This window comes from Myotis daubentonii, chromosome 9 (genome assembly GCF_963259705.1).
Source record: "Myotis daubentonii chromosome 9, mMyoDau2.1, whole genome shotgun sequence".
In the NCBI taxonomy this organism is placed as follows: Eukaryota; Metazoa; Chordata; class Mammalia; order Chiroptera; family Vespertilionidae; genus Myotis; species Myotis daubentonii.
Window position 1 is genome coordinate 48,137,470 of NC_081848.1, and position 27,004 is coordinate 48,164,473.

The following is a 27,004-nucleotide window of genomic DNA, read 5'->3' on the forward strand; positions in this document are numbered from 1 at the left end:
GTCCAGGGCTCCATGAAACTTTGCAGCTGGGGCGCAAGCTCTGACTCCAACAGAGTGGCATCCTCTGAAGCAGCCTGGTGGTCCTTTGCCAGGTCTCACATGCACACCCAAAGCTGGACAGACCTAGTTTTCACTGCTCATCTAGCCAATTCTCTTACCATAGAGAAGGTGACACAGAGGCCCAGAGAGAGGGAGGAACTTAGCTAAACCCCACAGAGCCCTTGTAAAACACAGGTAGTATCTTGGACCACTGAGCAGTCCCTGATTGCCTCCAGAGCTACAAATAAGACAGTCTACCACCCTATGCCTCTCTCAGCCACTATACAAGGAGAAAAATCAGTCTGTTGTATCCTCTGGAGGGCTGGCCATCCTCACTAACCATTCCTGTCCCCCCACACAAGAGCAGCTCCAGAGTACTGGGACATCAGCTAAGACCCCCATCACACAAGTCCCTGAAGCCTTCCTCTAGCCCAAAGCTCAGAGCAGCACCACCTTTGAGAAATACATTGCACCCACTCCCCAGATGCCCAGTCCCTGCTAGAAAGACAGATTTTGATCCTAAGTGATTGCTGCCCCTGCCCCTGGCTGCCAGCAGGCGTACCTGTGGCCCTTGCTGCCCTGTGATTAGAGCAACACCTGGGAGAGAAGTCAGAAGAGCGACAGGTGAGCCCACCACAGGTCCCAGAGGACGGTGCTTACCAAGAGCCCAGGAACACCCACCCTGCATGCTGCAGCCAGCTGGACTGCAGGGCCTAAGCCTCGGGGAGCTGGGCACTGGGTAGGGTAGGGGGAGCAGCCTGGATCCTCTCCTCCTTTCTCTGAGGGATCCTCAGCCAGGGTTGCATTTCTCCAGCTCACCTGAGATGCTGCTGCAAGAAAGGGCTTGGATGACTCCTCCTGTTCCTGTTTATCTCGAAGGCGCTGCAGCAGTTTTCCCAAACTGAACAGCAAGAGGGAGACCTCAAAGAGGCGACTCTCTTCCTAGCTGCAGCTCCTTCCTAATCCTCTGGGTGCCTTGGAATAGAAGCTCAGAAGGAAGAAAGGAGATTTTCAACTTTCAGGAACTAGCTCTGTCGCTCTCTGCTCAGCTCAGGAGGCCATCACTCTCAGCCTTTTAGGACTCGATCCAAAAATCCTTCAGCCCTCCATGTTCCCCAAAATGACAGTGCTCATGTATGGCTGGAACCTGCCCGGATCCGGCAGCTCATTTAAATAGAGCTCATCACAACAACAGTGTTGGTGGAGAAGTGAGTAGCTGCAGGGCCCTGGGGACCCCCTGTTTATACGTAGGAAGAATGATGCAATCTGGGTATCAAAATAGCAATCCAGAATGGAATAACAAGCTCATGCAGCAGCGGTGCCTGCACAGCCAGAGCTCAAGTTGACACACTCTGTCAGCCCCACACTGCTGCAGCACGCAGATGCCAGGCACACACTCTCACCGCATCATTTTTAAAATCAGCAGGAGCCCGAGATATCCCTTTATGCCCCCAGCACTGAAGGAGGGTTGTGGGGGGGCCTTCGACAGACATTAAAATCTGTCTCCTACCCACTCACCTGCTCCTGCCACTTCACCTGAAGTCCTTATCCTGTGACGTCACAGTCAGTTGCCATAGTGACCAATTGTCCGTCACAAGTGGAGGATTAGGACTTCAGATGGAGCAGACACATTTTATGATACACAAAGGTCCTGGGGCGGGGGAGTGGGGGCGGGGGGCGGGCTGTCCCTAGGCAGCTAACTCCACCCCGGAGGGAGATACAGTCATATAGGAGCAGGGAGGGGGAAAAAGCAAAAAGGAAAAACAGGATCAAACTGAAGCAAAAATGTTAGAATGGGGCAAAACTTACAAGATAATTGCAGAAGTACAGAGTACAGGAAAATTTCAAAAGCACAGAGGGGGAGTGGCACAGATTGAGTTTGGAAATTAGCAGGACAGTAAGCACCTGAAAGGCTCCGAATGCCAAGCTAAGGAGCTTGGCCCTAGTCCTGAAAGCAAAGGCGGCCCAAAAAGGTTCTGGAGAGAGAAAGAGTTTGGCTTGATGATTATTTTGATGGATTGGAGGGAGGAGGAGGAGGCTTGGGTAGTTGAGCATTAATGGGACCCTGAACAAGGCAGAAATGGAAAGAAAGGGACAGAAGAGTCATCTCAATGAGAACTGATAGAATATAACCAAAATGGAATGTTAGGGGGAGTGGTGGTGTGTGAAGAAAAGTCAAATGGATGGCCTGTCATGAGCAGAGGCAGGTAACAGGAGGACGAAGAGGGCAGCTGCCAAATCCCATTTTACCTGTGCTCTCCTTTCTCTGACACCCATAGCCTCTTTTTTTAAAAATTTCTTTATTGATTAGGGCAGGGGTCCTCAAACTTTTTAAACAGGGGGCCAATTCACTGTCCCTCAGACTGTTGGAGGGCCGGACTATAGTTTAAAAAAAAACTATGAACAAATTCCTATGCACACTGCACATATCTTATTTTGAAGTAAAAAAACAAAATGGGAACAAATACAATATTTGTATTTGCATGTGGCCCGTGGGCCATAGTTTGAGGACCCCTGGATTAAGGTATTACATATGTGTCCTTATCCCCACATTACCCCCCATCCTCCCCACTCATGCCCTCACCCCCCTGTTACCTGTGTCCTTTGGTTAGGCCTATATGCTTGCATATAAGTCCTTTGGTTGATCTCTCCCCCTTACCCCCACCCTCCCCTACCTTCCCTCTGAGGTTTAATGGTCTGATTGATGCTTCTCTGTCTCTGGATCTGTTTTTGTTTGTCAGTTTATGTTGTTCATTATATTCCATAAATGAGTGAGATCATGTGATAGCACCCCTAGCCTCTTAAGATCGGGCCTCATCCTGCCTTGGTGGATCAGCGACTCACAAATCCAGAGGGTTTGTTAGAAATCCCAAAATCAACCAAATCCAAATCTCTTAGGTATAGGTGTGGAATGCATATTTTCACCAAGTTTCACAAATAATTCTTAAGCATCCAGACCAGCTCTGGTTCAAGTACCTACGTAATCTGGAACCAATGACCTGGACAACTGGAGTAGCATACTAGCAAGTCTTTCTGCATCCAGTCTTGTCTCCTCCAAACACTCTTCTGAGGCAGAATAACTTTTTAAAAATATAGATTGGATTATATTCCACTGACCAAAAACCTTCAATGGTTCCCCACTGTCTACAGAATAGCTTAAATTGGTTGATGCCCATCACAATGTGACCCTAAACTTCCTTTCAAGTTCCCACTTTTCTCCCTCAAGCAATCCTACATTCTAGCCAAAATTAACTCCTTCCTGTTCCTCCTGATCTCTCCTCTACTTTCCCCCTCCTAACACTCTCCCTACCTGTAATTCACAGCCATATTTTTTTTTTTGGCTCTGCCTGGCTCCTACACAGCTACTTCCTACTTGATGTCACCCACAGGTTCAAATCCCATGCAATTTGATTTAACAGGGGTCAGAGAACTATAGCTCACCTGTTTTTGTAAATAAAGTTTTATTGAACACAGTTATGCCCATTCCTTTCCATATTGTTTATGGTGGTTTTTGTGCTGCCATGGCAAAGCTGAGTAGTTGTGACACGGTCTATATGACCTGCAAAGCCAAAAATATTTACAGTCTAGCCCCTTAACAAAAAAGTCTGCTGACCCCTGGGCCTAAAGCAACAACCACTTAAATTTTCCTAGCCTCACACTTTGGGATTCAGTTCTGGTAATGGGGATCCTGCTTCTTCTCAAGTCAGCCCACATCCCTCTGTGCTCTAGTTCTGATAACGGAGTCACATTTGAGCTGGACCTTTAGTTTGGGGTAGGGTGTTACTAATCAGGAAAGAGCATTTCAGGAAGCAGGAACATCATAAACAGAGAATTCGGATGTCAAAATGTGAGGACTCTTGAGGAAAGATTGGTAAAGCTAGGTCATAAAGAGGAATGACAGGAGATGAGGGTCTAAAATCAGTTTGGGGTCAGACTGGAAGAGTGTGGAAGGCCATGCTAAGTTTCTGTTCTCAACTGCAAGCCAATTGGGATTCTTTAAATAGCCAGAAATGCAGGCCCAGAATAAAAGAGAGTGATCACCAGGGTTGAAGCTAGAGGAGCTGGAAGAATCACCCACAGAGGCAACAGGTAAAGTAAGATCAGGCCAGTGGATCCGGGGACTGTGCAGCAGGACCAGGCAACAGATCTGGCCAAGAGTCAGAATCTGGGCATGAAGGCCAGGTCACAGGCTGAGACTGGACATGAAGGGTCCACAACTTTCAGAGTCCATGCTCCTGGGGACCACCCAACTGTGAAACAAGCTTTCTGTGCCAGATCAAGAACCCATGGTGGCATGCAGGAAGTACACGTAGGATGGATCTGAGCTCCTCTCATCTGGCAGAGTGGCAGCTCTCTCTCTTTTCACTTCCAAGGACTGATGCACTGACATACTCCATGCCAAGCCACTGTCCCCATTTCCACCTGGGCCTGGACAGAGAGACAGTGGGGGAACCAAGGGCAGCGGAGTTCTTACTGTGGGTCTGCAGTTCCTACTGGCCCTCAAGCCCAGGCAAGCCCTGGACTGGCAGGCAAGAGAGCTGCTTTTTTGTTGTAGTTGTTGTTGTTGTTTTGGTTCTATAAGTGATTAATTATGTGATATTAAGCAGGATTCTAGCCCTTTCTGGACTCCTGATGCCTCATTTATGCAATGAGGAGTTAGAGATAAGCTCCAAGGTTTTTCCTGATTTCCATCCTCCACAGCATCAACTATGACTGATCCCCCTTGAATGAGAGAGTTCCAGCAAACAAGGGACTCCTCCAAATCCTGTCCTTCAATCACAGCGACCATGAGCTCCCTCCACCAGCAAATCTAGCTATAACCTTTCCCAAAAACACAGCCTGCCTCCTTCCTATTACCAGAGGAATTGCTCTCCCAGTAACAGGTATTGTTCTGAGGTGCACAGTGCCAGTCCCAGTGCCCTAGAGAGCCAATTATGTGAGGAAACTGTTCTTGAACTAAAAAGCCAGCTTGCTGATAGGGTTCCAGAGCTCCAGCTTCTGGGACAGCTGCACACCCAGCTCAGCCCAGCTCAGCAACCTGACCTCCACCGGGGAGGCCTGGGTCACTACCCACAACAGGACCCACAATGTTGGACACAATTCAGCACCTGGAACAAGCAAATAGCAGTCAGCCTGCCAAGCTGCTGTAACTGAGACCTCACCCCCAACCCCCACCTCCTCCCTCTCCCCAGGCCATGGAGCCCCTCCAGCTGAGCTGCTCATTAAGAAAAGCCTCATTTCCCACTCTGACTCTGAGGTTGTAGCATCTTGCATCAGTTCCTTCTCTTTGGACCTTCCCAAAGCCCCAGTGCCTGCCCACTGAGGGAGAGACTGCTCCCCCTTTCAGCATTTGCAATTTACAACAGACATGCTGTCACCTGTCACTAGCTTCAGGAAGCTATGGTGGTTATTTGATGTTATTGTGTGTGTGTGTGTGTGTGTGTGTGTGTTTGTTTTGTTGATTTCAGAGAAGTAGAGAGAGAAAAAGAGATAGAAACATCAATGATGAGAAAGAATCATCGATCAGCTGCCTTCTGCATGCCCCACAATCCAGGCATGTGCCCTGACCAGGAGTTGAACCATGACCTCCTGATTCAGCCTTTCTGCACAGAGCCTGTAGCTCTGGTCATCCCACTGCATGGCTAAGCACACTACTGCCTTTGCTCTGGTCCCCATCACTAGCTTTGGAATACCTGGCCCAGCTGGTTTCCTCAGAGGCCTGAGACCTGATGCAGAGCCATTTCCTAGTGTGATGGAGCTGTTGGGGAGAATCTCAGGCTATGTCTGCATTAATTAAAGATTTGCACCTGATGACTCAGGCTGCAGAGTTGGTTCTTTCCTCAAGGATTTTCCATGGAGTCTCCCATCAGTTCAGGGATTCCAGTAAGCACGGGATCTCCCCAAGCAAAGTGCTACAGTGTAGATCACAAGCTTTGAGGATAAGTGAACTTTAATTTGAGCTGAGCTGATCTGATAATCTGCTACCTTCTCCCATATTTTACCTTTGAAAACCCCAGATTGGCAGAAATAGGATAAACCTTTTAGCAAGTCTGTGCTCCTTCTCTGCTGGATCAAGTGGCCGTGCTAAAAGTTCTTTCCAAAGAACCAGACTCCCAAAGCATGGCTTTCCAAATTATCGACCAGAAATCTAAGTTCAGGGATTGGGTATCTCACTGGTCTTACCTGAAATAGGTGACAGCTCTTCTTTTTATGGGACAGTTCATTTGGGTGCCATTCTTTTAGTCCTTCAGAAACATTCAGTAAGCGACTGATATCCACCAGTCCTGGTGCCTGACGAACCTTTCAGAGGTACCGTTCCCTTGCCTGGACTTGGAACAATCTTCTCTTCACATCCCTGCCACACTGATGATTATCATCTCTTTATGAATCTGTCCTTCAATAAAGTATGAGCTCCTTGAAGGCAAGGACCCTGTCTTTTTATATCTGTACCCTAAATGCCATAAAGCTCAGTACACAAAAGTCAATAAATACCTGTGAAGGAGACAGACAGACAAACCAACAAATACCACACATCGTCATAGAGTCCTAAAACCTCCAACCAGTAGAAGATTATTCTACTCTTCACCCATAAATGCAAATATGGAAGGTAACAATGACCTACTCAGACCATAGGGCACACAAAAACATATAAGATGCAATATATTCAAGAAATTGCCCCTCTGGTTCCAAAACAATCATATTTGCATCTAACAGATATTTTTCAGTTTCACAAATTCTAAATAATAGTATTTTTTTTTTCACATTTCTTGGTCGCTTACTATATCCGAAGCATAGTACAGAATGTTTTATATGTATGTTCTCATTTAATCATCATAATAATCCTGAGTTAATTACTACTATCATCATACCCATTTTACAGGTAAGAGAGCTTGCCCAGGCTACATAACTATTAAGTGGCAGGCATATTAGGACCCAGATGCCCAGATATAATGACACAAAGCTTATGATTTTGGTCTCCATTGCACTTGGAAAACTTGGCAACAAACATTATGATTCTGATTATTGTCATTAGTATAAATTTAGTTTTCTGATTTTGGAGTCAAACAAAACCTTGAGACATGCATATTAGTTCTTGTTAAAAATCATAGGTGAGCTCAAAGACCTAAACATAATACCTTAAACTATCAAACTCTTAGAATAAAACAGAGTAAAAGCTTCATGACAATGTATTTAACAATGACTTCCTGGATATGACACCAAAATTACAGATAACAAAAGAAAAAATAGGTTAAATTGGACTTCATCAAAATTAAAAACTTTTATGCATCAAAGGACACTATCAACAGAACAAAAAGTTACCCCAAAACAACAACCTCATTTTAAAATTGGAAAAACTAAAACTATACCATTAAGCAATAAGTCCCATATCCCCTTGTCCCTAGCCTTTGGCAACCACCATTCTACTTTCTGTCTCTATGAATTTGACTACTCTAGGTACCTTGTATAAGTAGAATCCTAGAGCATTTGTTTTTTGTGACTGGCTTATTTCATTTAGCAAAATGTGCTCAAGATTCATTCATGTTGAGTATGTGTCAGAGTTTCCTCCCTTATTAAGGCTGAATAATACTCCATTGTATGTACAAACCACATTTTTTAAGCCATTCACCCATTGGGTTACTTCCACCTATTGGCTATGGAAAATAATGCTATGAACATGAGTATACAAATATCTCTTTGAATCTCCACTTTTAATTCTTTTGGGTATATATCCAAAAGTGGAGTTTCTGGATCATATGGTAATTTTGCTTTTAAATGTTTTTAGGAAATACTATACTGTTTTCCACAGAGGCCTTACCATTTTATATTCCCGCCAACAGTATATAATTTCTCCACATCCTGACCAACACTTACTATTTTCTGTTCTTTTTTCAATAATAGCTAATGGATATGAGGTGGTATTTCATTGTGGTTTTGATTTATATTTCCCTAAGATTAGTGATATTAAGAATCTTTTCACATGCTTAATGGCCATTTATTTATCTTGTCTGGAGAAATGTCTATATAGGTCCTTTGCCATTTTTAACTGGGTTGTATTTTTGTTGTTCAGATGTTGGGGTTTCTTTATATATTCTGGATATTAACCCAACATTGCTGGAACTTTTAAGATATATTTAAGATTCATCATATTTATAAATTTAATTTATTGGATTTCTAAGAGTTCTTTAAGTAATTAGGAATGCTTATTTGCTAGACAATTGCATTACTTAAAAAGAAAATACATTTAATTTATAAAAGCAAATACTAAGCTTGTAAATATGTTCAAATACTAATGAAAGGCCCTTAAAGATGATGTTAAAATTTGCCATTTATAAACAGAATAATATTTTTAAGCTAAAAATCGAAAGTTTAAGGAAAAGTAGTTTGTTATATGTTTAAAAATCAGATATTAATATAAAAATTCAAAGTAGACCAAATCTTCTCTGTGCTCCAAACTCTCCAGAGACTCAGAGAGGTTAGGTAGCCTGCTCAAGAGTTTAGAGGGCTCAAAATTCAGATCTAAAGACAAATGCGAAGTTGTACTGCCTCAAAGAGAGCCTAGACTTGTGCTACAAATCACTTTGATGATAAAAAATGATGTTTCTAAACAGTGTCAACTTATTTGACTTTCTCATCCTATTAAGGTCAGTCAACAAATACTCATTGCACCTCTATTGGCTGCCCTGTGCTACAATACTGAAACGAAGAGACCTGATTCCTGTCTCCAAGGACCTGCAGTTCTCACGGAGATTGTTTCCTAGGAAACCTGAAATGCAGAAGCAAGACACAAGCTCCTCCTCCAGCCGGGCAGCAGCTTAGGTGGTGAATGGTTCACTAGTCAGTGTGTCTGTTCAAAATCCATTCCTGACCAATCCTAGGAACCCAGCCCATTTTCCCTGCCTCGGAAGTTTAGTGAGCCAGGACCCTCCTTTCCATGTGAGGAGTCAGCCAAACCTTGGATCAAAAACCTTCCCTGGTTTCTTAGTCTGCCACCAATTTAAGGAAATCCCAAACATGAAAAGTCCCAGTTTACAAAACAGATATATTAGGTATCAAGAGGATCTGCTTTGTCTCAGAGATTCCCCCAAAGAGTTGCTTCCAGCAATGACTGTCCCTTGGGCACTTAAATCCGGATTCTTTTTCTACACCTGAAATTCAGTTCCTCTGAAACAGGAGAAACCTGTTATATAGAAGGAGGCGAACCTGTCCTGTTTTTGTACTTACCCTCTGGGACAGTCCCATGAGTCTGGGAAACCTGCCCTAGCTCCTGGATCAAGCCCTGGAAGCAGTCCTTACAGATCAAATGCTGGCACGGGAGGAGCCAGGCACCCACATATTGCAGGTCCTGTTGGCACAACAAGCAAGTCAGTACCACAGCCTCCATTTGTCCACTGCTGTGTTTCTGGTCAACTAGTGGCAGCCCCATAAAGCTCACGTCCATATCCAGGCCCATGCCTGTGCCCGGGACTGGGGCTTTTCCATTGATATCCTCAGGCGTGAAGCAGCGTGTAGAGTGAGCGAGCTCCACTCCCTGTAAGTGAAGCACAAAGCAGAGTGATTTGTCCTGGCCGAGTAGCTCAGGTGGTTGTGGGTTTGATCCCTGGTCAGGGCATAGGCAAGAATCAACCAATTAAGGCATAAATACGTGGAACAAAAAATTGATATTTCTCTCTCCCTCCCATGCTTGCTTGCTCTCTCTCTCTCTCTCTCTCTCTCTCTCTCTCTCAAAATCAACTTTTTTAAAAAGCAGAATGATTTATTTCATTTGGAAGGGGGATATTCCTGGACAGGCCAGAGAAGACTCAGAGACCAAGGCCTCAGAAGTCCAGGCCATGTTCCTCCCCAGAACTGGAATTCATGCCCTACATCATGGCACAGCCTCACCTCTCACTGGGGCCCAAAGACAGAACCTAGCATCTCTGCTGTGGAAAACAAAGCTAGATTCTGTGTTTCTTACAGCGTTTGTTTGCCTTCAAAAGCGTCCGAGATTTACCTCTGCCTCTTTATTAGTGGACAAGCTTAATCCAAGATTTCATTTTGGGGAAAAAAAGGAAACTTATTCAATGCCAAGTTTATGCCAGGTGTTTCATATACTGTATCTCAATCCTCACAGCTACCCTTGGAGATAGGGGTTATATAAAACCATGAGGGCCAGGCTGAGGAAACTGAGGATCAGAGAGATTGGGTAACTGCACAAAAACAGATGCTAAATAGCAGAGTCCAAATTCAAATTCAAACCAGGTCAGTCATTCCAGATTCCAGTCTTTAACTACTGAAATGTTATTCAAGCTGAGGTCCACACACATATTTTCATGAGTTCTCTCCAATAATTTTTTAAAATTAGTGTTTCATTCTGATAAGTGTTTTTTAAAGTATAAATATTCTGAGTCATCTACATCTCCATGACAAGATTTTAGGGGCAGCGTTAAGAGTTTAGGATCTACTGGTAGCTCACACCAAGTACTACTTTATCTCAGGCTGATGAAAAGAGAAAGGGGAAGACGTAATATAGAAACGATGCACTCTTGCCACATGAAGTATGAATGACATTGGGAACACAATGATGAACGTTTCAAAGGAGGTGGGGAAATTGGGCCCTCATCATTGGTGGAGGTGGGGATGGGAGGGTAAGTTTGCCAAACTTAACCCAAAAGGAAGCACAGCATTTAAGTTATTGCGGCAATTCAAGTTTTGTAATTGTATAAGAACAAATGGAGTGTACCTAATTTTGTATTTGTACTGATTTAAGAAACAAAACAAAAATCATTTCATTCCAATCTGGAGCTCTGTAATTATGCAAGTTTGAGAGAACTTTCACTTCAGTCCACAGATTTGGGACTTTAAGGACAAGTCCTTTAAGGACAAAAGGTGATGGGGCTGGGAGAGGCCTGGCCTCTTGGAGGCCCAACAAGATGCCACTAAATAAAGTAATGGGTAGCCTTTCACCTCTACTTCATTGTGGGGCTCTAAGGGAAGTTATTTCCCAGACAGACAGCACCCATAGTAACAGCCCCAGCGGAGGTGAGGGCAGTCTCCCTTAGAAGGTTTAAATAGCTGAGTTTATTTTGTTAGACCGAAAATATCGAACTTTTTTGGTCTTAGAACCCCTGAACATTTTTAAATTAATGAGGACCCCAAAGAGACTTTATGTGGGTTATAACTATTGCTATTTACCATGATATAAACTAAAACTGAGATAATTTTAAAATACTGATTCATTACAAAATAATAAACCTATTACATGTCAACATGAATAACATACTACGAAAAAATAACAATTTTCAAAAAAATAAATTTAGTGAGAAGAGTGACATTGTTTTTCCTTTAATGTCTGGCTTAATAGAAAAGAGCTGGATTTCCATACATGCTTCTGCAGTCAATCTGGTCTATGTTTTTCTGTTTACTGTATATGAAGAAAATCCAGCCTCACACAGTTATACAGTTGGGAACGATAGCAATATTTCAATATAGCCTTATCAGATCATTGTGGCTATTGCTCTTTGGTACTACACCAAAATTCAACAAGAGGTAGTTTCTTAAAGGTTAGTTGCAATGTGGAATCTCTGTTACTTAAATTCCACTATGAATTTTGTACTATGAATTGCTCTTTTACCCAGGCATAATTTCATAACACCAAGCATGGTCATTTGGAAAATATTGGTTCAACAACTTATGCAGATGCTCCAAATACTGACATGTTTCATCATACAATAACCAAAAACAACAATACACTCTTTAATAGCACCTCTAATCTCATGGAAAATTCTTTTAACTATTAGAAAGTTGTCAAACTCATAGAAATAGCTATAACTCTCCCAGAATTCTATTTTTTGCCTGAAAACTCAAATTTTATCATTGGCAGCAAATACTGTCAGTTTTTTCCTTGAAGTAATAGGCTCACTTCATGTTTGAGAAAATATCTACCAAACTCCCAAGCCTGAATAACCAGTTTATCTTTCAGTGTTTTTTCAAGTAAAACTGGTGTTCTATCCTCCCACCAAAAAAAAGGCTAGTTCAGCTTGCAACTCAAATAGTAGCACAAGCAGCATAAGCGCTTTTTGCATACTTGCAATTTTTTCACACAGGGCATTACAAAGACATGTATTCAAGGATTGAGATTTAATAAAATATTTACTGCTTTATTAGGGACATTCTTTTTTTTCTATTCTCACCCAAGGATATGTTTATTGATTGGAGAGAGAGGAAGGGAAAGAGAGAAACATCAGTTGCTTCCCTACATGCCTCAACTGGGCATCAAATCCACAACCTAGATTTGTGCCCTCACCAGGAATCGAACCCGCAACATTTTGGTTGTATGGGAAGATGCTCCAACGAACTGAGCACCAGCCAGGGCATTATCATGGAAATTTTTTTTTTATTTTTATTAATTTCAAAGAGGAAGGGAGAGGGAGAGAGAGAGAAACATCAACAATGATTAAAAATATAAGAAAGGAAGGAAGGAAGGGAGGTCAACAATGAGAGAACCACTGATTGGCAGCTTCCCCCTGCCCCACATGCCCCCCACCCCATATTCTTAAGTGAAATTGGCTTTTTTCTTTTCTTCTTTAATGCAAATGCTTTGCAGTGTACAATGACTTGTAGCAGCAATTTTACACACCATCTTTGGCCTTTGCCTTGGCACCATCAATGCAAATGCCATCCAGTGAAAGGGGCAAATAATATCTTAGTATTATTATGAAAATTGTTTTGACCTTGTGGACCCCCTGAAAGGGTCTCTAGGACTCTCATAGGTCTATAGACCATATTTTTAGAACTGCTGCATTAGACTGTGAATAACAATTCTGGGAATAAAAGGAGGTGGCATGGCTTTCCAACACCAGTAGACTCTATGCAGAGTAAAAATATAAAGAAATAAGTATTTAATTCCTGTCTTAGAAAAGCAATTAGAGTAACTCTGTGAGGATGAAGATTAAAATAAAGGCACAGCCAAGCAATGAGTCTCTGATTTAGGGACAAGCAGGGAGGAAGGGAGAGAGACAGAGAAACATAGGTCAAATGACTTATTTTCTATCCCCCTCCAAATTCAAATACCTACAGGGGCCAGACATATTCACCTAAAAGGATGTGGGTCAGTGTTCCCAAACCTTAGTTTTTCAAAACTCCAGCAACTCAGATTTTTATTTAAATTTTAAAAGATTGCCCTAGCCAGATAGCTCAATTGGTTAGAGCATCATCCCAATATGTCAAGGTTGCAGATTCAATCCCTGGTCAAAGCACATACAGGAGGCAACCAATGAGTGCATAAATAGTGGAACAACAAATTGATGTTACAGCTCTGTCTGGTTTGGCTCAGTGGTTAGAATGTTGGCCTGCACATGGAAGGGTCACAGGTTGGATTACCACCAGCCAGTACAACGGCCAGTACCTAGGTTGCAGGTTCCATCCTGGCCCAGGTTGGGACACATGTGGGAGGCAACTAATCAATGTCTCTCTTGCATTGATGTTTTTCTCTCGCTCTCTCTCCCTCCCTCCTTCCCTTTACTCTCTCTAAAAAAAATCAATGGGGAAAAAAATATTCTCAGGTGAGGATTAACAAAAACAAAACAAAAAAAACTGATGTAACTTTCTCTCTCCCTCTCTCTAAAATCACGCAATAAATTAAATTTTAAAACACTGGCAACTAATTTAGTTTTTAAAAAAAACTTAAGAAAACAGCATGAATCAAACAAAATATACTCTCAGTTAGCTTGCGCCCTCTGCTTTAAGTCACAGAGAAACCTGGACTAAATGAAACAACAAATTTGAAGAATGGGAAACCTCACATAGAAGATTATCTTGCTCACCAACCACCGCCTTTTAACATCCCACACTCAGGGATCTGAGAAAAGGGAAATGTTTACCAGTGTCTCTAACCTTGCCAAGCATTGAAAAAACAAGTCATTCCATGACGCATAGGGAATAAGAATTTCAAAGATTGTTTGCATGGGTAGAACAGAATAAATTATCATTAAAATGTACTCGTTTTAGGCAGAAAATGGGAGAGAGAAACGCTAGGTAATGAGAGAATACCCATTCTATGCTAGGCTGTGTTGAATGTGATATATTATTTATTTCTCTACTTGTTTCCTGATTTAGACACAGTCCTAAAGCAGGACTTTGTCTTTCTTGTTTACCACTGTACTGCCCCCTCACTGCTTGGCTTATCCTATATAATAAAAGGGTAATATGCAAATCGACCAAACAGCAGAATGAACGGTCACTATGACACGCACTGACCACCAGGGGGCAGACGCTCAATGCAGGAGCTGCCCCCTGGTGGTCAGTGTGCTCCCACAGGGGGAGTGCTGCTCAGCCACAAGCTGGGCTGATGGCTGGCAAGTGCAGTGGTGGTGGTGGGAGCCTCTCATGCCTCCGTGGGCCTGAGCAGTCAGTAGGACATCCCCCGAGGGCTCCTGAACTGCTAAAGGGTGCAAGTCGGGCTGAGGGACCCCCTACTCCCCACCCCCAAGTGCACAAATGTCGTGCACCGGGCCGCTAGTATATATATATATATATATATATATATATATATATATATATATATATATATATATATAGTACCTGAAAACAGAAAACACTCAATAAATATTTCTAAAATGAATCACTGAATCTCAGTCATTTTTCATTATACAGACAAGAAAGCTAAGATTCAAAGAGAATATGCTATTTGTTCAATATCATTCAGCTACTAGAAACAGAGGCAGGAAATAAACCCATGTTTCTTTTCACTAATTTTATCATCTGAAATTAAATTAATACCCAACTATTTAAGCTCCCGTCTGTTGTGCTAGTGGGGTAAGCTGCTCTAAAAGACCCTAGAATTATTCTCTTCGCATTTTGCTATTCGGGGTTTAATGGCAGCAGGGCTTTCCATCCCAGCTTCCAACAAAGCTTCTAGGAATGCACTTGCCATGCAGTACAATGAGATTTTTAAAAACCTATACAACACAGAAAGGAAAGACTCCCATAAATTCCTAATCCTCAAATTAGATTATTTTCACTTTGTGCTGAGGGAAACCCTGTGGGCCTATGGATTTTTCCCTTAGATGCCATTTGCTATTTATCAAAAACTACTGATAAAAGAAAAAGAAAAAATCCTGGGCCTGGTGTAGTTGAAATTGGAAACTATACATGTTCTAATGCATAAATTGGTATGATCCATTTGGAAAAAAAATATAGCAACATAAAATGAATCATAAAAATGTTCATACCCTCTAATCCAGCAATCTCACTCCTTGGGATTTATCCTGGACAAATTATTCAATAGGAGAAAAAAACTACATATACACAAACGTTCATTGTATCATTGTTTCTAATAGCAAAGAACACAACAAGAACAACAAAAAAGAAAACAAAATACATGAGAAAATGGCTTAGTAAATTATAGTATTGCTAAAAACAAATCACTCTTTAACTGTTAAAAATAATAATCATAGCCCTGGCTAGGTAGCTTAGTTGGTTGAATCATCATCCTTGTACATCAAAAGGTTGTGGGTTTGATTCCTAGTCAGGACACATACCAATGTTGGGGTTCAATTCCCGACTGGGGCATGTATGGGAGGCAACCTATTGCTGTTTCTCGCTCACATCCATGTTTCTTTCTCTCTCCCCCCCTTCTTGTCTCTCTAAAATAAAATTTTTTAAAAAATCATGAAGACTGGGTAGTGAGACAGAAAAATATCACAGAATTACACGAAAAGCAGAATACAAAACGATTTGTATACTGTGATCATTCATGTAGATGAGAGCTAAAAGGTAAGTCATGAAAACAGCATTGTAAGGTATTATGATTTGAGATGTTTTTACTTATATTTTTTCCCTCCAAAAATTTTTAAATGTTTTACTGTCTTTTCTGTTACCTGACAATTTTTAAGTTGTTTCTGAATCCAATTTGGATTTCTAAGTTTTGCTCTGATTCTCACTTAGAACAGAAATCTGACTCTTCTCATCTTAACAATCCTCTACTTGAAAAAGGAAAGCAATATAATATTTCCAAATGTCCAAATCTAAAGATGAAGAGCCAAAAAACAAGGCTGCATCCGGATACTCATGCTGTTGCTGCTGCTTGAAGGATTGCTGATATACTCAGGAATCCAGAGAGGAGAGGAGAGAGGAACCACCAGGGCCCTCTCCAGAGTGGCGGTGTGCTCACACGGCCACCTAGAGAGAGGTAGTAGGGTAGCAAAAAAGCCAGTACCACTTTTACCTGCCTCACCAGATTGCTGCCTTGCATCAGCTCCTTTCTGCTCATCTTTCACAGGTATTTTCTAAGGCCCTGCCTCTCTGGGAAAGCCCAGATGCCTGAGATGTCACAATGTCATGCTCTAGTTCAGAAGATGTCACAGAGAAGGACGCCTCTCAGCAGTCATGGCCAGTGTGCCTGACAGGGAGGGACAGGTCACTTAATGCGTAATGTCTGAAGGCTACTCAACTCTGCAGACATAGAACTCAGCTTTGTTTGCTCTCCCAGAGCTGGTCGGCCTAGGGAAACTGATCCACACGGACAACCCTAGGTGAGCCTTTTGTTGAAGCTACCTGCCTGCCTTGTAAAGGGGAGGAAGCTGGCTGAAAACTTGAGCCAGAGAACCACCCAGAGAGACAACCCTGGAGAGACAACCAATGAAAAGAATGTTAGGTGAGCAAAGAACACAACACATAGTGCTGGTCCACTCAGAGAGGCCTCCCATGCAGTCAGGTGGCCTGACAGGATGTGGCTCCTCTATAACCAAGGAACCTGGCAAAACTGTCCAGAAGCAGTGTCCCATCACCCAGAACCCTACCTCCACCTCTGGACAGTCTTGGTCCTTGCTACAGGACACCTTTCGTCCCCAAAGCTCTACCCAGCTTACCTTAATTCACAGAGCATCATACAGGGTAGTTTCCAGTTAGCTCAGCTCATCCCTTATATACTTATTGGCCAGTTTTGATGTCAAATAGAGATGATCTCATCTTGGACCTTGCCCTGCATCCTCAAGGCCCCTCTTTCTGCTGGTCATAGGCATTATGTGATTAAGGATAGAAGGAGTGATGAAGACCATAATGCTGTGAGGTCAGAGAGGTTGTGGTCACTGAGTTAAAATCATGGAAGGGGAGGGGAGGAGAGGAGAGGAAGGGGAGGGGAGGGGAGAGGAGGGGGGAGAAGGGGAGGGGAGACTAAAGGCTAAACTATATTAGCAGCTCCATAGCCTCTGGCAAGTCACTCAACTTTCTGTGCCTCAGTTTCCTCATTCATAAAATGGGACTGACAGTGTTGACTTCTCAGGCAGATGCATTTTGTAAACTGCAATATGTATTTGGCTATTATCAGTGTGGACTGGAATGTTCTGAGAAGAAGCAGATTACGAGGTGGGCCCTAAGATTGAGGAAGATTCAGGATACCTGCTCAAGAAGAGGATGAGCACTACAAGCATGAGAAATGGCACAAGCAAAAAGGCAGAAGAGATGTACCAAGTTTGGCTGCAGTAGAAAGCTTGTCTGGGAGAAGCAGATATAAGGCTGGAAGGTAAGTGTGCCGTATTCGGTTGGTGATAGATACTGACCTTTTTGGTCAAGTAAGTGAAAAGATGAAAATAATGTCTTAAAAGATTAACTTGGCAGAGGTATTATGGATGGAGGGAATGGAGGCGAGTTAGAGTGCTGGCAGGGTGGTTACAGAAGGGTGCTGAACTCAAGATAACAGCTATGATGAGGGCCTTAATGAAGGCAGTGGCACAAGAATATGGTGACAGGTGCCGCCACTATGGAAGACAGTATGGAGTTTCCTCAAAAAGTTAAAAATGGAACTCCCATTTGACCCAGTGATCCCACTTCTAGGAATATATCCCAAGAAACCAGAAGCACCAATCAGAAAGGATATATGCACCCATATGTTCATAGCAGCACAATTCACCATAGCTAAGATCTGGAAACAGCCTAAGTGCCCATCAGCAGATGAGTGGATTAGAAAACTGTGGTACATCTACACGATGGAATACTATGCTGCTCTAAAAAGGAAGGAACTCTTACCATTTGCAACAGTATGGATGGAACTGGAGAGCATTATGCTAAGTGAAATAAGCCAGTCAATGAAAGAAAAATCCCACATGATCTCACTCATTTATGGATAATAAAGACCATTATAAACTGATGAACAAAACAGATACAGAGGCAGAGCTGCCTCAAACAGACTGTCAAACTACAGCGGGAAGGCCGGGGAGGGTTGGGGGGCTGGGGGTAAGAGATCAACCGAAGGACTTGTATGCATGCATATAAGCATAACCAATGGACACAATACACTGGGGGGTAGGGGAGGCCAGGGGAAGGGGGGGGGAGACATATGTAATACTCTTTGTAAGGCTTTAAGCAATAAAACAAAATTTAAAAAAAAAAGAATATGGTGACAGTGAAGATAAGTGTATTCATTCTCTTAACCATTTGTTGAACATGTACTACCTGCCAGGAACTGGGAGTGCATGGATAAAAATTAATCCTCGAGGCTTTAAGGAATTTGGCCTAGTAGGGAAGACAAAGGTGGACCCACAATTACGTAAGAGCTACGTGCTAGGTTTTGTGGTGGCACAAGTGGAGTTAAGTGAGCAACTATGAATGGGTCAAAGAAGTTTCACAAGACGCCTGTACTGGGTACAGGTTGAGCAAGGGTTCTCTGGTCCCAGGCAGGGAGGTAGGGGCGTGTGTGCGTGTGTGCGTGTGTGCGTGTGTGTGTGTGTGTGTGTGTGTGTGTGTGTATGGGGGGGGGTGTCACCGGCGTGTCCAGTTCGGGTAAATTTTACGTGTGGTGGTAAGATTTACAAGGCCTGGATAAAATAGGCTGTAAAGCAACCAGGCATACCGGTTCCTGGAGTCCAGCAGGTTCACACTGAGAGCCTGAGATTCCAGCACAAAGGCAAAGGGGAAAGGAAGACCCAGCGCGCACTCACTGAGTGGGGAGGGGAGCAGCTCCCACGGGTGGTAGAGACGTTTAGGGAAAGACTGTTCCAGGGCCGCAGAGAGACACATAGGGTGGACACGCTGAGGGTCCGATAAACATAGTGCCTCCGGCTCCTCCCCGCGGCCGGGGCGGAGCAGGTCTCCCAGGACGGGGCGAGGCGCGTGCTGGCGCTCGCGGCTGGGCGGTGTGACGAGGAGCTGAACTACGGTGGCCTAGCACGTCCCTGGGCCATGGCGTCGGGAAACGGGCCCGGCCCACAGCGCCCCAAGTCTCAGATTTCGAGACAACTACCGGCCTCCGAGCCTGTACACAGGGCGGGCTGCACGGAGAACGGTTCTCGGCGGCCATACCGGCAAGACAGCCAGGGACTGCGGCGACCGCCCACAGGAAGAGGAAGCGGTGCCGCCCGCAGCCGCGCGGCAGCCTACGCGCGCCCTAGGTCCGCCCTCCCCGGGCGGAAGTGAGGCCACTGGCCCCGCCCCGCATCCCATACCTCGCGAGACTTCGGAAGAGCCTCCCTCTTGCAACTCGGCCGCCAACATGGTAGGTTATTCTTGTGTCGCCTCCCTTTCAGTGCGGGCACCAGACCGCGATCTCTGCTCGCTCTGCACCCCGGCCACCTACCCTCGACCTTAGCTGGCTCTCCCAGGTCGCGCATGGCGGGCCGCAGGGTAGGGGGCCGCCGTGGGCCCGGATGCCCGGGCCGCGTGTTCGGCCCGGGGTTGGAGACAGGCGGGCCCGGGCGCCGCCCGGAGGAGGCCGCGTGGCTCCGGGCCAGCCCGCCCCCGGTGCTTTCCTGAGATCGCGGCACCAGACCGATCCTCGATATGCAGGCCCGCGGGCCCTTCGCAGTCCGGCAAGCTTCGCCCCTGCCCCACCTTTCTTAGGCCTTATCCCACGCACCTTTCTCCACACAGCCATCCAGACTGAGGAAGACCCGCAAACTTCGGGGCCACGTGAGCCACGGCCACGGCCGCATCGGTACGTACCCGCATCCCGTCCTGCCCGGCCCTGGGCTCGGCCTGCCTGGTGCTCAGCTAGTCAGGAGGCAGATGGCTTAGAAGTGGGTCAGTAAGAGCGTGTGCAGCCGGGTCGGATTGAGTCTGACCTACTTCTTGGGATCCTCTAGTATTTCACTTACAGAGAATAGTAGCACATGGGCGGGTGGGTAGTGAAAACTGAGCATTGGTTGAAGGCATGAGTGCTGTTCAGGTCGGAGTCTTGAAGGAGTAGCAGTGCCGACAGGTACTGCGGACTGGGAGCGGCAGAGGCTGGGGGAGACCTGGGCCCCGAGTGTCGGACGGGGAGGGCTCTGCCCTGTTAGCCACGGAACTCTCCTCCTCCAGGCAAGCACAGGAAGCACCCGGGGGGCCGCGGGAATGCTGGCGGCCTGCATCATCACAGGATCAACTTCGACAAATAGTGAGTGTTTCTCGGGCTGTATTTTACTGACAGATTGGAGTTCGGGGTGGGGGTGGGAGCTGGGGAGGCCGGCTCCAAGCATCTTAAATGGGAGGCACGCCTCCTAACCACCTAAACCTTGCCTGTTGTTGGCTTTTACCGAATGAACACTTGATGTGAGCTGAGAAATTTGTCATCGAGGGTAGAGTCACGCTTGGGTATTTGCTGTTGCCTTAGTGTGCTAGAGCCCTCGGAGAGCAACTGCTACCCTTATTCACTGACTGTGGGCCCCTGTGGCACAGTCAGTCACCAGGCTAGTGACACACATCAGACTGACCTATACCTCTGTAGGATCCACTTATGCCCTCCAATTAGGGGGTGGTATTTTAACTATTTGTTTATTATTCGGTGAAAGATCTGTTTTATTCAAAAAATGGCTGGAGTGGAGTATCTGTTAAGATTCTACACCCATTGACAATTTACACTGTAATGGGGGAGGTGGATTATAAAGATGATAAACATCTCTTCTTAACTGGAGTGACGTTTTGAAACTGGTTGCCTTCTCTCAGTCACCCAGGTTACTTTGGGAAAGTTGGTATGAGGCATTACCACTTGAAGAGGAACCAGAGCTTCTGCCCAACTGTCAACCTTGATAAACTGTGGACCCTGGTCAGTGAGCAGACACGGGTGAATGCTGCCAAAAGCAAGACTGGAGTTGCTCCCATCATTGATGTGGTGCGATCGGTGAGTGAATTAATGTTTGCCGTACATGGGTCCTTGCCGCTCCTCAAAGCTCTGAGTAATCTAATCTACTTGATCTCCCACCTGAGCCCTATGCCCGATTCCTAACTAGACAGTTCTGCCTTTAGGCAGAATTTCCAGAGGTAATTCTCTGACCAGAACTGAACTCCAGTTCATTTGTGACTCAACAAAATATTTGAAGAGTGATTCCTTCTACTCTTAATCCTTTCAAGTACTTTATTTTCACTTGAATGTTTTCCCCATCAGTAATTTCTACTGTTATTGTCCTGGTTTGTACAAGTTTGCAATTCTCACCTAAAGTTAGTGGCAATATCTTCGCTCAACTGGCTCTGGTCTGTTTTACACAGGTCTACATTAGGCACCACTACTGACCTTTCATGTTCCCTACAGAATAAAATCCTAGTATGTTTTAATTGTGATTTAAGGCCCTACATTATCTGAAGAGCTGTCCCCCTACTTTCCCCAAAAAAATCCCACCCAAGCTTTTTTGTGTATCTCTGAGTCTTAACCTCCCATGGGTATAGGAGTAGTCTAAACCTTTCAGTTAAGTGTTACATTCCCCTTCCCAGCCGGTTTACCATCCCTTGAGCAATTCTGGTGGTCGAGACTTCTGGAACATTGCTGGGAATGTGGTTTTCCTTTTTTGCTTATTAGATGGTAATTGAATGGGAAAGGGGGTGTTGGGCTTTGCCCGAGACTAGAGTCACATCTTGACAGCTATTGTCCTGGTGTGCTACAGTTCTCGGAGAGCATCTACTGGTCTTGATTCACTGGCGTGGGCAGTACGTGCCCCCGGTAGTGCCCAGATCAGAAACAGGCTTCCCAGCTCCCAGATGGAATGGGTTGTCATCTGTCCTCATACCCATTAGGGAGTGGGTACCTGCCATAGTGTGTTATAACCCTTCTCTCTATTCTAGGGCTACTACAAAGTTCTGGGGAAGGGAAAGCTCCCAAAGCAGCCTGTCATTGTGAAGGCCAAGTTCTTCAGCAGAAGAGCCGAGGAGAAGATTAAGGGTGTTGGTGGGGCCTGTATCCTGGTAGCCTGAAGCTACATGGAGGGGAGTTCATTAAAATGTCCAAGTACTTTTGTCTTCTGGTCTGAGTGTAGGTCCTTTGGCATCGCTACTTCCCTACCTGTACTTCCAAAACCTCCCTAATAGGTTCTAGGAGTTAGGGTATCTAGGCCTGGGGTCTTCTGCAAACTTCCCTGAGGAAGAAAGAAGCCTTTGGACCGATCCTGACTTGAACTTTTCATTTATAAAGTGAGAACGATACCTGTTGCTAACGTGTGTGTATAAGTATTAAATAGTTAAAAGGTCTGTTTGCATTGTATACTCACAATTCACAATGAGTGGAAGAATGTGTCCTTGACTGTTCCATGGGGCTCAAAAGGACTGTTTTGATGGGACACGGTCTACAGAAGAGAAAAAGGAGTGATAGGACCGAGGCCATTCCTAGGGAGATCATTCCTGAGCCCAAGATTTTTCCACCGGGCTCCCTCATCTTGGACTTTGGACTACTCTAGTCTTAACCAAAATCTTGAGATGGGCTCCAGCAATCTGAATTTTAACATGCCAGGGGTTTTACATATCAAACTGGCTTGTATTATAGAAAGCAGTTGTAAGGATTTATGGGTCCCTGTGCATAGGAGGCTTCATGTTCAAAGAAATGTATCATGAAAATCTTAATTTTTCTTCTAGATTGCTGTATATCTAGTAGAAACGTGGGTTATCCTAAAGGCCAGAAACTGGGTTTTGTATATCTTGCAAAACACTGATGACATTGATCCTGGGGTAAATTATAATTTGCTCTTGTGCTCAGTTGTTTCAAAGATTTTTAAATAACGACCCAAAATAAAGCTTGCAGTCTAGAATCCTGGCCAGATTAAGTTAAGATAGCACTCAAGCCTACTAAGACTCAGCTACTAGGTTTGGTTTGGTGGAGAGTTGTTCTCTTTAGTGCTCTGTGGGATCATACATGGGCTGGGAACCATGGGTTTCTGTAGCGCAAATCTGTCATGGCATGACCTCCGGCGGAAGGTGTGCTGTGCCCGCCTTACACGGGTGGGACTTGAGGGAATTAAGTAATGGGAGTTAAGAGGTGTCAGGCTTTATTCAGTTGGACAAAAATAATGACCATTTTGTTTTGGGTTTTTTGTTTTTAACTGGACCATTTGGATTTGCATTTTGCATGACAGTGTTTAAGGAGAAAGGTGAGGTGGTGGGTTTTGCCTTAGTGTCCTCCTGAGAAACTATGGAAGCTAAGGCCATGAATCTAAAACAGGTGGTTAGGTCAGTAGATCGAGAACTGCAAGACGTGCCCTGGCTGGTGTGTTTAGTGGTTAGAATATCAGCCTGAGTACCTAGGTTTGATCCCCAGCTCCAATCGGGTGGGGACTGTCTCACATTGATGTTTCCCTCCCTTGCACCAAAAATCAGTGGGGGAAAAATACTCTGGTGAGGGTTTTAAAAAAGGATTACAAGATTAAATGTTTGAGTCCTTACTGGCACCGAAAGTATAAAAGTATACAAAGTCTGAAATATCCAAACTTAACAATTGTGTAACTCTAATTTTCTTTAAAATTTAGGTGAAGGCACCTACATGAGGATCATGGGGATTAAGTAAAATGTAAAGCATTTATTAAAACTTGTTGACTTGGTTACAATTATGTAAGTGAATTATGGGAGCAGATGAGAAACCTTGGTGTGATTCAGTTCTGGTAAAGTGGTCCCAGCTGAGGGAAGAAGAAACATGCCCTCAGGAAACCAATTTGAAAAAGACAAGGCTCTAGGGCAGTGGTTCTCAGCCTTGGCTGTGCATTAGAATCACCTGGGAATCTTTAAAATCCTGATTTCTGGGCCTCATCCTCCGGAAATTCTGTTTCTTTGTTACTAATGTGGCTCCACTCCATAACAAAGAAACAGAATTTCTGGAGGGTGAGGCCCAGAAATCAGGATTTTTAAAAAGATTCTCAGGTGATTCTAATGTGCAGCCAAGGTTGAGAACTACTGCTCTAGGGACTGGGCTACAGTGGAAATGTAGAGGCCAGGAACAAGAAGTGGGATTCAGAAGACAAAATGGTTAGTCCTGGGATGGTGGGGTTTAGGGGAAGAGTCGCTTGTCCCTTAGTGATCAGCTGTCCAGAAACAGGGTGGTGCAAATGCCGTGCTAAATGTGTAAATCTTTTAAGGCCATCATCCCATTTCTTGGCCTGGGAAAAGCAGCTACTGATCTACTGAGCTTTGTTCAGTGTTCGTACTCACCAGGACAACTAACAGCGGGGCAGATTTTCTGATTCCAAGTACTGCCCAAGGAAGCTGGGGGACTGAAAAGCCAAACGTCCATGCCCAAATGAGTGACAGGCACAGACCTCGCGTGGCTGGAACCAAAGGCAAACTTTAGGTTTTAATTTTATATTTCAGCTGAGATGAACTCAAGCTTCGAATAACGTGTCTTATGGACACAAGCTCATGATGCCCCTAGTGGCCGCTAAGTGCAGAGGCTTAATGACGTGCTTTCATACACTACAGGCATCAGCTGTGTCAGAAGCCCTTCTAACATCTTCAACCTTTTGTTCGTGTCAGAAGATGCAAAAACTAGTATTGCCTAGCACATTGGGTTGACACCTAAATCATCTGCAAGCTGGAATTGCTACGGGTATCGTTACTGGCCTAATACATGCTTTGTTTTCATGCAAACCTCGGAACTGCAGCTATAACATAATGGGGAATGTCTGCCACATATTTGGCAAAATTAGCCAGGTCAGATTTAAGATCTAAATTCATAGGTATTTCTATTCGATGGCTAGCCCCAAAGCAACGAAAACAAACCTGCGGCGCGAGCGCGCACCTCCGGCGGAAGATGTGCGGTGCCCGCCTACACGGTAAGGCGGAAAGCCACGGGGTTTCGGGCGGCCCGAGCCCTGCGGAGCTCAGCGCTTCCGGGCCACCCTCGTGGGCCTACACCGCCGACTTCCTAGGTCCCTCCAGGTTACGGCCACGGCTCCGCTCGCTCTCCCCCGCCCTGAAAGCCACTTCCGGAGTGAGGTTCTAGTTCCGGAATCACTTTGACCCCTGCAGAATGACCGGAAGCACGGTGAACCCGGCTCCACCCCTTGGCTCAGCTATTTCCGGTAGTGGGCGGGGCCGCCCCGCTTTGGGCGGCGGGAAGTTCAATTCCGGCCCCGGTCCCGGTGCGGCTCGTGCCGCCGCGAAGAGCGGAAGTCTCCGCCGCTCGCACACTTTCCAAACCCCGTTTCGGCCGCGCTTAGCGGGAGGCGTGGGCTTCATATACACTTTCAAGACGGTAATTTCCAGATCTCAAAACTGTTTCTGTTGGCAGAAAGATAACGAGCACCAACTGCGTCCAAGGTACCTTGGGCTGAAATATACTTGTGTACACATGAAATGTTCTGGAAGAACATAAAACAAGGGATTTCCGATGAGGGAGAAATGCTATTTTCATATTAAAAGGCGATATAAACGGACAAAAAGTAACTGGAAAGTTGCCAATGACTTGACAGTGCTAAAAAGTATTTTCTTGTACTGGAGTTTTCATGACCTTTGAATTAACACCCACCCCACCACCATAAGTTGAAGGTGTTTTGGGATGCATAACACCACAGTATGGCTCCCTAGTAAGAATGAAGGTTGAAGTGTGTTTCATTTCTGACTTTATTTTAGTCCAATTTTTGTTTTATTTCTACTTCATTTTGTGTGTTTTTAAAACCCTGTTTATGTATCCTTAGACTTAAGTCATTTGGGGGTACAAGGTAAGTTTCAAGTCCACATATGAAATATATTTTTAACAAAAATTTAACTGAGCAGTGATCGCAATTAGAATAATTTTCTTGGGGCCCTAATTACACAGACCATCCGATGTGAACCACAGTTGGTGTCATAATGCTTTCTAAGGGCACGCCTCCAAACACCCCTTAAAAGCGTCCCCATCTCAGCACTGCAGTTACCAGCACATGATGACTCACTGGAAAGGGCCTTCAAAAGACCCAAGAGGCAGCCTGCCCTACTTTAAAAGTTATCAGACTCATTACAGGAAAAACCTAGGGCCTTTCTCTCTTTTTTTTTTTTCTTCTTTTTTTAGCGGGAGCAAAGTTTATTGAGAGAAGCCAGTCCTGGAAAAGGTGCAGCTGGGGTTCCAGGAGCGGCCAGTGTTCCTTTCCATGTTACAGCTGAGCATTACAGTCTAGGAGTCCATGCCCTGGCTGGTTTGGCTCAGTGGATAGTCGGCCTGCGGACTGAAGGGCCCGGATTGGATTCCAGTCAAGGGCACATGCCCAGTTTGCAGGCTTGATCCCCAGTGTGGGGTGTGCAGAGGCAGCCCATCAATAATTCAGTTCTCATCATTGATGTTTCTCTCTCTCCCTCTCCCTTCCTCTCTGAAATCAATAAAAATACATTTAAAAAAAACAAAGTCTAGTAGTCCATGTGTAGAGTTCCACATGGCCACAGGGGAGCATGTCTCCTGCCATCAACCCAAGAATCTAGTGTGTGTTCTGTAGAATCTTGGTGGAACCTCCAGAGACGATATCCAAAATTTCTGTTCAGGTCCAAGTTCCTTGTCTCAAGAAACTGAAGAATGAGTTCGTGAACAAAAAGACCAGCAAAAGCAAGTTTTATTACAGAAACTGCTGCAGGGAGGGGACCCAAGCAGGTTGCCCCTCAGGGCCTTTCTTAACCCCAGAATAGATGAGGGCTGAGGCCCATAGGCACCGGACTTCTAGCAGAGGAGGCCGATTGCCCGAGTTCTCAGCACTGTTAAAGGACACTTGCTCTCAAAGGTGGCAATAGCATGGTGGGGAGGGGGTCAGGGAGTCACAGTCATGGAAGGGAAGGAGCCAGGGAACCTAGCTGTCCTGCA

At 44.8% G+C, this 27,004-nt stretch overlaps 2 protein-coding genes and 2 non-coding genes across 5 annotated transcripts in view; 3 read left to right on the forward strand and 1 right to left on the reverse strand.

Annotated features, from left to right (window-relative positions):
- TRIM66 (tripartite motif containing 66) overlaps positions 1–18,013 on the reverse strand; it is a 57,771-nt gene extending 39,758 nt beyond the window's left edge. Inside the window, exons 1-2 of one of the 2 annotated variants that reach the window (XM_059708821.1) lie at positions 16,887–18,013; positions 9,262–9,568 (exon numbers count right to left, since the gene is read on the reverse strand). In XM_059708821.1, the coding sequence (XP_059564804.1) occupies positions 9,262–9,490 (229 nt within the window). In that variant the 5' untranslated portion in view covers positions 9,491–9,568; positions 16,887–18,013. Of the gene's footprint in view, positions 1–6,222; positions 6,730–9,261; positions 9,569–16,886 lie in introns of those variants that run through there. The other variant, XM_059708822.1, reaches the window with a different exon arrangement.
- Positions 18,014–19,180: 1,167 nt separating this feature from the next.
- On the forward strand, positions 19,181–22,211 carry RPL27A (ribosomal protein L27a). Its single transcript, XM_059708819.1, has 5 exons — positions 19,181–19,507; positions 19,882–19,945; positions 20,311–20,386; positions 20,935–21,109; positions 22,045–22,211. Exons 1-5 carry the CDS (start codon positions 19,505–19,507, stop codon positions 22,171–22,173), a joined length of 447 nt encoding a protein of 148 aa, XP_059564802.1. The 5' UTR covers positions 19,181–19,504; the 3' UTR covers positions 22,174–22,211.
- Positions 20,561–20,691, forward strand: LOC132242416 (small nucleolar RNA SNORA3/SNORA45 family). The gene has a single exon (XR_009454610.1). It is a non-coding gene; the product is annotated as a small nucleolar RNA SNORA3/SNORA45 family (small nucleolar RNA).
- On the forward strand, positions 21,818–21,946 carry LOC132242415 (small nucleolar RNA SNORA3/SNORA45 family). The gene has a single exon (XR_009454609.1). It is a non-coding gene; the product is annotated as a small nucleolar RNA SNORA3/SNORA45 family (small nucleolar RNA).
- Positions 22,212–27,004: the final 4,793 nt, after the last annotated feature.